Source organism: Rhinichthys klamathensis, unplaced genomic scaffold, assembly GCF_029890125.1.
Source record: "Rhinichthys klamathensis goyatoka isolate OS25496 unplaced genomic scaffold, OSU_Roscu_1.1 h1tg000085l_1, whole genome shotgun sequence".
NCBI classification, from domain to species: domain Eukaryota; kingdom Metazoa; phylum Chordata; class Actinopteri; order Cypriniformes; family Leuciscidae; genus Rhinichthys; species Rhinichthys klamathensis.
In genome coordinates this window covers 860,069-873,815 of record NW_026606626.1, presented here as the reverse complement: position 1 = coordinate 873,815, position 13,747 = coordinate 860,069, and the positions used below count along the sequence as shown (strand labels likewise).

The window sequence follows — 13,747 nt, the reverse complement described above, 5'->3', positions numbered from 1 at the left end:
TGCTGAGTTTTGATTGGCTGATATATATTTGGGGGCGGGGCTTGGAAGGTGTGTGATCAAGGGCAAAATTACAACATCTTTAATTTAAATGTATTTCAAATGGCAACAAATGTGAGCTTGAGTGTCAAATCAATGAACAAACCTCAAACACTGATTTTACATTTTTATTTATATATAATTTAGATATTTTCTCCTTATACATGAAAATACATCCTGACATCAATATGAAAGTCACACTCGAAAAGACACTAAATATCCAGCTCAACCACAACATATAATCTCATCACTTCTGCAGAGATATATCAGCCTATTACAGAAATATTTTAGAACTGATATAAGAATTAACTAATACTTTATGCCAAACATCTTCATAACATATAAAGGGTTACATTCAGAGCAATATTAATAGTGAAAAGCAATTTATCTTAAAGGTTTCAGAAACACTGGGTTTATTTTTTCTCTCTCCTCCAACTGATCTGGTGTGTAAACAAAGTTTTCTAGGGAGTATCATAAATGCATCTTACACTGTGCACATATTTAAAATAATTTGGTCAAATCTTAAGATTTAGCATTTAAAAACACTTCAGGCCAAACTCTCATAGACAGTGCACTCCTTTAAAGTTGTTCCTGGAGCGGCCGACCCGACGGGAGAACCGGGTCACGGCGGGAACACGCTCAACTCTTCCGTCTGCCTTTTGTTCTCCTTTTCCTGGAGCTTCCTGAAATGTGTGGAGGAAATAAAAAATAAGTTTAAACGTTGAGCGGTGAACTTTGGCCTGAAATGCAAAGAAAATCAGCATTAAATTACAATATAGCAGCATAATAAACGTTAACACCACCAAGGGTTCTTAAGAGAAGGATTGAGTGATTATGGTCCATTTACTGAAGGGGTTAATACAGACATACGACGGAAACCAAAAATAAATTAGTTTGTTTTAGTTCCAACTAAGTTTTCATATACATGTTACTTGTGTGATATTCAGCAAAACAATGTCTAAGCTCTTCTTAAACACTCCTGTCCATAAAACTATATAAATCTCTATTTTACACACTATTTGATCTATTGATCTTAGAGTCTTTATTCTGCACATCTGGACGACTATTTGCTCTGCTTATCTTTCCCACGTCACAGATTAAAACCCCAGTTTAGTCTCGATGGAAACCCTAAAACACGTGGGGTTAAAGGTCACGGCGGTCAGATAAACGCTCAAAATATTCACATTCTTCTGCTGTCAATCATTTACTGTTAGTCAATTAATCATTTCGCTGTGATTCACACTCTTAACACTGCTAGATTTAACCAATTACATAAATATAGACTGAGATCATTAAGTTAAGCATCAAATTGATCAAAAGTGACATTTATAAAAGATTCTATTTAAAATAAATGCTGTTCTTTTAGACTTTCTATTCATCAAAGAATCCTGAAAAACAAAAATGTATGGCGGTTTCCACAAAAATACTGTTTTCAAGACTGATAATAATCATAAATGTTTCTCGAGCATCAGATCATCATATTAGAGTGATTTCTGAAGGATCATGTGACACTGAAGACTGGAGTAATGATGCTGAAAATACAGCTTTGATCACAGGAATAAATTACACTTTACTATATATTCACATAGAAAACAGCTGATTTACATTAGAATAATATTTCACTGTTTTTACTGTATTTTTGATCAAATAAATGCAGCCTTGATGAGCAGAAGAGACTCTTTCAGGAACATTATTTTTTATATAAATAAAAATTTGGAGTCTGTAAAGTGCTGCCGCAGTTCACTGAACGGCCACCGGTGGCGCTAAAAACAAGGGTTTCTGAATATTCTACATACAGCCCCTTTAAGACAATACAGAGATCTTTGTTAACACAAAGAAATGGAATCAGTTATGAGACAGAAACTGATTTATACAAGACAAACAAATGATTCTGTCCAGGACAAACCAGAGAAAGTTTATTTGAGGGGCGAGAGACGAGATGTTAATAACAGCTGGAGGACGGGTGAGTAGAGATCGGTCCGGCGGGTTCGAGCAGAGGTCCTGCTCAGTTCTCCTACCTTACTGCAACACACAAGCCTTTTTAGAGCGTCCTTTGCCTCTGTTACCCTCGACTTCAGAGAGTCAAAGAGAGAGAGACACGCTGAAGAAATGATTGACATTCACTTCGAGGCTCTACAGCACTAATGCCAGATACTCACATCTGACTATATCAAGCAGAACACACACATTCAGCCAGAACTCGTTTCAGGAATTGTCATTGGTTGTCTTTTTAAGGACAATTCAAAAACATGATGTCCAGAAAATGTCAGTCGTTTCAACCGAAAATCAAAAGCCTGTTTTTAGAACAAGGATTCATTTTTTCCATTGTGACATTATGTAATGACAATTTAGGTGAGGATCTTTACATTTTTTTTAATTTGATATATATATATATATATATATAAAATATATGTAAATGTAAACAATAAAAAAAAAGGAAATTAATAATAAAATGAACTAAAAATAAATGTGAATTATATATATATATATATAATAAAAAGTAAATACACCAAATTTTAAAAAAGCAAAAAATATATTAATTTTAGAAATATATAATACACACACACACATATATATATATATACATATATACATATATATATATATATATATACACACATGTAGAATTTAGTACAATTATATACATTTTAGTTCACTGTTTTAAATTGTCAAAATTTAATTTATTTAACATAATTATAAACATTATTTAACATATAAACAACACATTTTACATTTATTATATTTAATTGTTTTTTATTATTAGTTCATTTTATTTTTAATGTAATTATATATACACACATATATATATATATACATACACACACCGGTATATATATATATATATATATATAGTAAATATGAACTAAAACTATATATTTTTTTAATATTTAAATATTTATTTTAAATATTTAAATATAGCATACTATTTGTAGTGCTTTTGAGATTTTCTGAAAATGAATAGGCATTTTCTTTTGATCTTGGGCTGAAATGGGACCGGAACATGTTTTCATGACATTCAAACAATTAGCAAAATATCTGGGATTGTGAACGGCAGGAAAATGTGCTTCAGAATTTTCCAGAAATATCCCAGCAGGGTGACGTTAAAATATTATTAGTGCTGGGCAACGATTAATCGCATCAGAAAAAATTGTTTGTGTTTATATAATATATGTGTGCACTGTGTATAATTATTTTGTATATATAAACACACACACACACACACACATATATTTAAGAAATATTTGCATGTATATACTGTGTGTGTGTATATATATAAATAAAACAATTTCTTAAATATATACATGCATGCATGTACTTGTATATATAAAATAATTTATACACAGTACACACACATTATGTAAACACAAACTTTTATTTTTGGATGTGATTAATCATTGCCCAGCACTAAATAATATAAATAGTAACTGTAAATATTTTATTCATAAAGTAAATATTTACAGTGTTTGCACACCAAATGTTTTAAAAACACATCGGACACTTTCCACTTCAAGCAGCAGTGCTGAAAAACACGAGCTTTATTAGACATAAATAGATTACCTTCATTACTGCTTTTTTTGTTTCTTTGGAAGAAATGTTTCTTATTTTCGGGTTTCTGGTGGGCGGGGCCTACAGGAGGAGTGGGCGGGGCTTGCGGCATCACTCCGTCTACTTCTTCACGTGTCTCGACACTGTTTCCCGATGACTCGTTACTCGACTGAAGCGGGTCGCCCACACATTGGTCTTTATTCTCATCGCATGCACTGCTTGCTTTCGGGTCAATATTAGCGTTTAAAGGGTCAGTTGCAGAGGCATCGTCCATAGACCTGATGTCTTCTGCATTATGGTTCAGATGTTGTGGATCTGCAAGGCCGGGTGAAGCGTCAGGCTGGTCTGCTGTGGTTTGTTCGTGAGCTGGTGTGTCTGTGGAAGGGTTTTCCTCAGGTCTGCCGCTCACACACAGGTTCAGTGGTGAACCAGTGACTGTGGAGTTGATCTCAGTGATGGTTTCAGGAGAGTGAAGCTCCTTCACGTCGGAAGGAAGGCTCTCTGGTTCACCGTTACACAACGCAGATGCTTCACCTCTGGGATTGGTGCCGCAGCTTTTGCCCGGATCTTCTGGAGTGGAGTCCAGGGGTTCGACCACAGACGATCCCGCTTCTTCTTCGACAGACTTGACACTTGCTGCTTCGGAAGGAGAAGAGATGGGTTTGTTCAAGAACACAAGAGTGTGTGGACTAGAGAATGGAGACGTCAGCATGAAGCACAGCAGCGTTTTGGGTCGGCTTACAAACATATACAAAACTGTTTCTGCAGAATATAACCGAGTTCACATGCAGCGTACAGCTTGTGTTTGGGTAGTTGACATCAGTGTCCTGCGGTGTGACGTACTCAAAGTTTCCCAATTTTAAAAATAATAATTGCACATGCAGCTTTATGAATATAAATCGAGCAGATTGGTCTCATTGCAGGACTATTTCAAATGCACTTGTGAAGGTAAAAAGGCAGGGCTGCATGATTTGGGGAAATAAAATGCATCTAATCACGATTTTTTATAAAAATTGTGTTTTAAAATGGCATTAAAAAAAAAAAAAAAGCACCAGGCTTGCGGTGCTTGTTTGTGATTATCAATGACTCAAATATTAATAATAATAATAATAATTAAATAAAAATACAAAATAAATAAAACTAATATTTTACTGTAAAAAAATCAAGTATTTAAGAAAAAAAAAAACTTACGATAATAATACTTATTTAACAGTACAAATGTAAAATTCCAATACAAATATTTGTCAATTTCTCCATTTTCAAACTTATTTTGACGGGGGAAAAAAAGCAGGGCTTTAAAGCAGCCATATTGCGATTGTGTTTTATTTTGATTAATTATGCAGCCCTATAAAAAAAAAAAAAAAAAAAAAAAAAGGAATAACCTAAAAGAAATTACATTTTAAAACTTAACACTTCTTTTTGATTTTGCTTTAAAACGTTTGTGATTATATATCAATATTACTGTAAAATAATAAGAAATACAAAACATGAAATATTACAATTGTAATATTTCACACAAAAAAAACAAGACAACAAAAATGAATAATTCAGAAAAAAACCTTATTTAAAAGTTTACTTTCAAATGTTACACAAAACTCATTTTTGATGGAAAAACCGCAGGGTTTCATATTAGCGATTTCGTTCAAAAAACCTGATTAAAAATGGTGAATTCGTTTATATATAAGATTTAAGTATAATACTTTTCCTTAAACATGCATATGTTGACCTAAACTTAATGTTGAAAAAACAAAAACAAATGTGTCAACTACCCTTTTGCAGTTTACAGCTTCTATTTTACACTCATTTGCATGCATGCTTGTTAACAGTGAAGCATTTAGTATCACTGGCATGTGATTGACAGCTCAGACTGGCGTAAACCACCAATCAGAAGCGAAGAGGAGAAGCAAAGCCGATTGATTGAGGAATCGGGCTCAAATCCCAAAAGCCCTCGACGTTCGGCTCGCGCACTCTATAAGTGACTGGACAAGCAAACACGCTCTTACTTTAAAGGGGTCACATGATGTTGTAATCATATGTCAGAAACTTTTATTAGTTTCAATTAAAACTCTTTTTGGACTGCGGTGAAAGTTACAGTCTGTTTTTATCATTCATAAACTCAGATCTAGTCAAATCGGCTTCCCCTTTAATCCACTCACTATATAGACACCAGCGCACACGCCAGAAGAGAAACGAACAGACGCGCTTGAGACTTTTGCATTGGAGCCGGTGGAGAGCCTGACGGGATCATGTTCTTACCGGACGGTCCCGTATCCCTATGCATTTCACTAGAAGGGGCACTTTCCGTTTCGCACCTGGGACGAGTCTTTCTCAGATGGAAACCCTTCCGAATATCCGCCAAGAGATGATCGATGATGCAGCCGTCGTCCTGCGGCACGGGCCCTCTCCTGACTGGGCGATAGAAAACAGGTTTCGGTTATGGTTGGGGGAAACATATGGAAAGCTCGTTTCCATACAGAATAAAAACACGTAAAAAAGGAATTATGACTCAATTCAGACTTTTTTTCTTAAGCCTGGAACACACCGAGCCGGCGGTCGGGCAGTTGTTGTGCGTCGGCCGACTCAGTTTCCTCAGTGTTTTCCGCACCGTCAGCTAAAATTGGTTCCCAAATAAACTAATTCTGAGGCACTCATAAGGAATAGCCTATTTTTAAACTTGGCTATCCATTAAAAAACATATGCCAACATGTTTCGGCCTCTTTGGCCTTCCTCAGGGCAAATTCAAAATGGCAGTCAGTAGACTGCATGCTATATATCAGCATGTGGTCACATGACCTAGAAGCACAGGTGCTCATCTGCACATATCACCTGACAGAGCAATTACAACGAGTTACTTTAGATAAGACCAGTCACATTTTCACATCAGGATAGTTTAAAATATCAATATAAATAGATATATATAGCAAGAGGTTACTTTATATAAGATTCTCATCGGCTTTGTTTCGGCCGATTCGACATGCTGAATCGGTGTCAGAGGGAACTCTGATTGGCTGTTCAGCTTAGTGAAAGAGTCAGTGCATGAGAATAATAGCAAAACAGCGAGCAAAGAAGTCAAAACTCTACAGATAGAAGAGCGTTCTTATGTTATGTCATCTTACCTGAGTGTTCCTTGGCGAATATTTCAATATTAAAGCAACACCAAGTAACTTTTCCTCTGCGGTCGCCCTACAGGTTGGAAGTGGAATTGTCCATTACCGCTGTGGTAAATAATTTAGCCTAGCGCAGCCGACTGTCGCACGCTCGCTGTTTATACAGCGCCGGCTTTGGAGTGAACGATGTCCACAGACAAGGTAGAGTATGTTGCAGGATTTCATGAAAGTATGATGTGTTGCGACATCAGAAACGAAGAAAAACTAAATAATGACTATTGTAACGCAAGTCAAATTTGTAGTTTTCTTATGTCTCATTAGAACTACAGAAACGCGACCCGATCTGGCAATCTTACATAGCGTGGTTATAGCAGATATAGGATCCAGAAGTGCCTTTCACCCTGTTACGACTTGATGAACCACTGAAACCATTTTGGAAACATTATTTTAAGGTAAAAAAAATCTTACTTAGTGTTGCTTTAACCTGAGCGGAGTGGAATAAAGAAAGTGTTTAGCAGGATTGATATTCAAACGGTAAGCACGCACTGCTTTGTTTACGGTATGTATCTCCAGCCGGCAGTGTCGGTTCCCCTTGACGAATATATCTGCAGAAATAGACAGTTGTCTCATTTACACGCCGGCGCAGAACACGCATTCTAGCTGACAGTCGGCTGCAGTTCTCTCAGTGTTAAAGTGCAGCTTTACCCCGACGTGAGACGACAACACAGACGGCTTTCATCAGCGCTAGTTCCTCGGCGTCGGCTTGGTGTGTTCCAGGCTTTAGAATTACACGTCCCAACGTTTTTCCCCCCTCTCGAAATTCTGAGTTTACATCTCGCAATTCAGTGTTTTGTTGTTTCCATCACATAGCAATTTTTATATTTTTTTTAAAGGTAATTTTTATATCTCAAACTTCCGACTATTTTCTCAGAGATGTGAGAGAGAAAAAAAATCCACTCTGAGAAAGTCACAAATTATAAAATTTCTTTTTAAAAATGTATTTCATGGTAGAAATATGTATCCACAATAGCTTATTTATTAATTACTAGCTTTTTGGGGGGTTGCAAAGACTAGAAGTGAACGTATAACATTTGGTCCCATTAAAGGACCAAAAGTATAATGCCCTTTTCACAAGATGTAAAATAACTCTCTGATGTCCTCAGAGTGTGTATGTGAAGTTTTAGCTCAAAATACCCCACAGATATTTGTATATAGCATGTTAAAGTTGTCACTTTTTGAGGGTTAGCAAAAACGCACCGTTTTGTGTCTGTCCCTTTAAATGCAAATGAGCTGCAGCTCCCGACACAGTGGGCGGAGCTTCAAGAGTGTGTGTTAGCAGCTCCGATTACCTCACGCAGACACACGCTAAAATGTCAGAAACTGTTCTGCCTTTTATGTTTAAACCGGAGTCAGAGAAAGATGGAGAGACTAAGAACATGTAGACAACATGTAGAAGCAACAGGACGACTCTGAATGGTTAGTTGATGAATTTATGTTGCTGATGTGGAGTTAACTATCTTCAATTAGCATATTCTGTCAGGATAATCTATAAATCGCTTGTATAGGAACTGTTGTGAGATGCACACAGAGTGACTTTCTATTACATGTGAAAAGACGGATGCTCCAGTTTGAGCTGACTCACAAATGTGCTCGACTACAACAGCTCTTCCTCTCCTCGACATGGACTGCGTGTTCCCGGGGGCGGGGTTTATGTAAATTTTAGGGTTTGTGATGTCACTAACCCAGGAGGAAGCTTATGTAGTTCCTACCAGCCGTTTGTTGTAGTCCTTAAAAAACGATTTCTTTAAAAGCAAATCTCTCCCTTTGCTCTGAACTTTGAGCGTCGTAATTTTGCAGATGTTGTTTGTGCTCAAACAGCAACATTACACACTCACTAAAGCTAGACAAGTGAAATCATAATCAACCACCCCTTTAACGGTTCTTGATCACCTGTATTCTTCCACCGCTGTGGACCGAACACTGAATCTACAGCGTCACAGCAGAATAAATGAAGTCTGGTCTGCACTGAGAGTCTGAACTGAATGTGACGTACTGGGCGCCATGACAATACAAACACAATAAATGGACACACATTAGTTAATTAGATTAACGACTCACTTATCTTCCCATCTTCTCCTTTCTGTCTCTTGGAGTCGTCCTCCGCCATCTGCTGCTTTCTTTTCTCGGCTTTGGCAGCTTGTTCTTTACGGATCTTGTTTTCCTACAGGAAGGAACAGTTTAATTGGTGCTCAGGTGATTTCCTGAACAAGCCAGTGAAATCACAGACCTTTAAGGCTTTGAGGAAGAGTTGCCGGAAGGTCTTGAGGGTGCTGAAGAGTTCATCCAGCGAGAGCTGAATCACATCTTCACAGAGATACTGAGCCAGATCTCCTTTCCTGCCGTCGATGTTCGTGAAACGCTCCTCCAGAGCTTTACACACCGTCAGGTTCCTCTACAGAAACATCAGGAAAAGCCATGATGACAGACGCTGCACATTCATATAGTTAGAAACAATAGCAAGTTGGGATTTGTTGAATAGATCACTTTTTTAATATATATATTAAAATACTGTAGAAAGCAATATACAGTATTCACAATTTCATATTTTAATTTATTAAAGTCCCCCTGTGGTGGAAATCAAGTGTTTTTAATGTTTATGTGTCTATGTGGTGTTTTTAATACGCTTTAAGACAAACCATGTGTAAGTTCATAAGTCGACAGCATTGCTGAGTATTTCCTCCTTAAAACTGCAGTGAACCAAAGACAGTCTCAAAAACACGGTTTGAAATCGCTGGTGTTTCTGACGTCACAAACATGTAGCCAATCCCGTCACATGTGGGCGGGGCTTTTCTCCACTGAATAAATACTAAATAAAGAAAGGGTTTTGAGTTACATTCAAGCTATTTTAAGGAATAAAGAAATTATTTTCACAGGAAAAAAAAAAGCTTAAAGTCGATCATTTTATCCCTTAAAACTCATCTTTGATCACCAAAATGGCATTTAAAAGTTTCCTTAAATTTGTAATGCCTTAATATCTTGAATGTAACTTGACACCCTTGCCTCATTTAGTATACGCGGTTCTATGAATACGCAAATGAGCCCCGCCTCCACTCACTCACTCAGCTCAGAGATCCACTGGTTGACGATCACACGTTGATCTGATTGGTTACAAGGTCGTTTGTGACGTCAGAAACACCAGCGATTTCAAACCGTGTTTTTGAGACTGTCTTTGGTTCACTGCAGTTTTAAGGAGGAAATACTCAGCAATGCTGTCGACTTATGCTATAAGACAAACCATGTGTAAATTCGTATTAAAAAAAACAGACATATAAACAACATTAAAAGCTTTTTTTTCACCACAGGGGGACTTTAATGTACTATTTTATTTAATATATTACATAGATTTTATTTTATATACATATATATATGCATATATATATAAATATAACAGTTTAAGTAAGTGTTTCTACCTCAATAGCCCCTAAAAACTGCTCCTTGACGTCCTCAACTGATGAAGACACCTTTTTTCCTGCATCTTTTAGTCTTTTTAGAAGATTATTTGTTTCTGCCTGAATCGACTCCAGATTTACGCTGAAAGAACACACACACACACACACACAAACACACAAAGCAGCAGTTGAGACTGAAATGACGGCACTGATCTCGTGACACACACACACTCAGAGAACAGAACGGTTGTGTTACCCGGCCGCTTTCTCACAGGCCTCGATGTCTTCTGGAAGGTTCAGCAGCTCTGGGTGGTTTAACTCGGCTTCCTGGAAATCACAAGATGCACAGAGATGCACAACACAGCCCAGTGTGAGCGGAGCAGCAGTAAAGGATGCCATTTAACAGGAATAATTCCCCTCAAAATAAGGATTTACTTTTTTATGAGGTCAGAACGACACGAGAGCAGAGTTCATACTGCCAAGGACACACACAAAGATCAAATCACAAGGAATAAAAATTCTTAAGTCATAGGAACGGTTTAAGGTGATTTTTGTCTTTTTTGGAGCTTGACAGAACAAGCATCCGGTCTGCGTACGGACATACAGGCTTGGAACAGTTATTTTTGGGTGAACCTACACTAAAATTACTAATATAATTAAACCAATACCAAATTGAACGTTATTACTGCGCTTGTGACAACCAATGTTATTTGATTGTCACAGCTGTCAAGCTATTTTTTAAATTTTTATCTAATTACAAGATGTGGCGATTAATTAATCTTATTAATCGCACAAATTTGGCTGTGACATTACAAAAGATTTAACATAGAATTTATTACAAATGAACTTTTAGGCAGCCATGAGGGTGAGTATATGATGACAATTTTCATTTTCGGGTGAACTATACCTTTAATGGGTTTTTGAATTCTCTGAATTTTTGTCTGTACAATCTACAAATCGGCCACGATTCTAAAAAAAATTACACCACAGTAAAGGGGTGATACTCTATAACATCAAGAGTGCAAAAAATTCACACCCACACACACACACACACATACACACTTTTATACACATACACACCAATAAATTCAGATTACAAACAATCTGTTTGAATTTTTAAAAATCACAGCTTCATCGGAATGTTACGAAACTTGGTGCCCTTTTCTGGCATTAGGTATGTGAATACACAAAAAAATTGAGTTCATGATCCGAGCATGCTAAGTGGTCGTAAAAAAAAATAGTGACGATTTTGGTCTTCGGTCAAAAATGACCCCCATAGGAAATTAATGGGAAATTGACAAAAACACAAAAATTATCTACAAATCGGCCAGGATGCAGAAAAAAAGTGCTCAGCAATGAAGGGGTGAAACTCTAAAACATCAAGAGTGAAAAACATAACATAATTAATAATTATAATATATTATATATATATATATATATATATATATATATATATATATATAATTAATATAATTAAAATTATTAAAATAATAATTAATAAAATGTTATAAACCTTGGCAAAAAGTATTATTTGAGAATTTCTAAAAAAAATACATTCAATCCACATCTTAAAAGTAAGTAATTTGGTCCAAAAACAACTAGAATTCACAAGCATCATTTAGAGCGATACAGGCATCTAGTGGTAAACCCATGCAATAACATGATTTATTTAATTTTATGTTTAATAAATTGATTTATTTTTTTATTTTTTATTTTTTTCCTGAAAGCCTAGTCTCTATTTTAACCGAAAATACTGCATAGAAGAAAAATAAATAAAAAATTCATTATTTTCAATGGCAAAAAATTTACCATAAATATTGCATAAATATTAATAAGTTCAATCAAATTGTCTCAAAATACTAAATTAAAAAGAATAAATATTATAGAACAAAAATAAATTGCATTGGTTTTACTGGGATGGAGGAAGTTTCATTTTTAGGTGTCCGGTCACTTCTGACCGGCAAGGCCCAGGATGTGACTCCGAAACGAAGACCGTCTGAGGGTTAAGTAAATGGGTCTCTTTATGAATGAGTCATTGATTCACTCAAAACGACGCTGTGTTGCTCTGGCTTTATAGGTAATATTTTTCTTGACAAAATTAAGCAACAACAGACAATATTGTGTCTAAAATAACACCATATTACATTTATTGAACTACTGTGTAAAATAAATATCACATTTGCATTTGTGCTATTCAGGACGAAAACGGCACTCGTGTGATACTGCGTAACTATACGGCCTATCATATGATATAAATAGGAGACATTTTTGCCCTGATATCTTGAATTTTAAGGTCATTCTAACTGCATTCTAAAGGCTTCAACTAATGGACAGACCTAATTTATATATATCTGCTGTACCTCCAGGATGTGATGCAAGAGGGTGATGCGACTCTTGTTTGCTTTGGTTTCAGTGAGTTTCAACAGTGAACTAATCTTGAATCCCTCAGCGTTTCCTGTGTGACTTCCCTGGCAAAAAGGAAAAAAATAATAATTCACAAAATGAGGAACTGAGACACTGAACATAGAAAACAGAGTATCCAAGGTGATATGGGCATTACAGCCACAGACTCTTCTGCCCAGAGACCAACAACATAATCCAAGTTTACATTTCAATCAAAGGCTACAGATGCAGGCAATCACTTAATATTAATATAAACTGAGCAATAATAAATTATACGAACATAAAACTCTTTAAAGTGTCCCATTATGCTATTTTTAAGACTCCTAGTTTTGTTTTGGCGTCTCTTACAACAGGTTTACATGCATCCAAGGTCAAAAACACTTTAATTTTGTCATAATATCCCCTGCAGCATCAGCTCGTTTCTCTCAGTGTCTGAAACGCTTCGATCAAGGACTCAGTCTCTCTAAGCTCCGCCTCTCTGAGAGCTGCTCTGCTCTGATTGGTCAGAACGCTCATTATCATATCTGAATCTCAGCTCTTGACACACAGTGATACGAACAGTAACGATGGTGTGGGTTTTACAGTTTCAATCTCATCAGTGGATTTGCTTTGTCAGCAGAAAACAGCGCCTTCTAAACACGAACACGAACCAATCTCTCCCAGTCTCAGATACACTAGTGTTTGAGGGCGGGGCCAAGAGACGCTGTTCAGCCAATCGGATGGCATTATGCTAATTAGTTGCAAACCTACGCAGGTTCAGCAGGAATTGACACTGAATTACTGACGACTCGTTTCAAGCAGTTTAGAATCGATTCTTTCTTTTACTAGACAATAACTCAATATGCAGAGCTTTTACATTCACAAACAGCGCTATTACACACTACATGAAAAGATATATTCGAAAGAGCACAAGAATGGCACTTTAATGGCATTTTTCTTACATAGTTGAGGAAGTTTCCAACATCAAGGATGAGCTTGCAGAAACTAGGCAGCAGTGAACTTTTCCTGAGACCTGCGGGACGACACACACACTTCACATTTTAATCCTGTGTGTGCTCAGAAATACTGTAAACATTAAAAAATAACGTGTGACAAACTTATTAAATGCATTGATGATTGCAACATTTAGTATGAACATCTCATGTGTGAATATGCATGACGATCTCACTGAATGTTTCAGATCTCGAGATGTTAATATAAACTCCA

At 36.4% G+C, this 13,747-nt stretch overlaps 1 protein-coding gene across 7 annotated transcripts in view; it reads right to left on the bottom strand.

The window, feature by feature from the left end:
• Nucleotides 1-261: 261 nt before the first annotated feature.
• inf2 (inverted formin 2) overlaps nt 262-13,747 on the bottom strand; it is a 39,772-nt gene continuing 26,286 nt past the window's right edge. For 3 of the 7 annotated variants that reach the window (XM_056251586.1, XM_056251590.1, XM_056251589.1), the window contains 10 exons: nt 13,483-13,553; nt 12,499-12,606; nt 10,395-10,465; nt 10,160-10,280; nt 8,977-9,141; nt 8,808-8,910; nt 5,839-5,991; nt 3,595-4,221; nt 2,055-2,108; nt 262-719 (listed from right to left, as the gene is read on the bottom strand). In XM_056251586.1, the coding sequence (XP_056107561.1) occupies nt 2,056-2,108; nt 3,595-4,221; nt 5,839-5,991; nt 8,808-8,910; nt 8,977-9,141; nt 10,160-10,280; nt 10,395-10,465; nt 12,499-12,606; nt 13,483-13,553 (1,472 nt within the window). In that variant the 3' untranslated portion in view covers nt 262-719; nt 2,055. Of the gene's footprint in view, nt 720-2,054; nt 2,109-3,594; nt 4,222-5,838; nt 5,992-8,807; nt 8,911-8,976; nt 9,142-10,159; nt 10,281-10,394; nt 10,466-12,498; nt 12,607-13,482; nt 13,554-13,747 lie in introns of those variants that run through there. The other 4 variants (XM_056251587.1, XM_056251588.1, XM_056251592.1 and 1 more) reach the window with 4 other exon arrangements.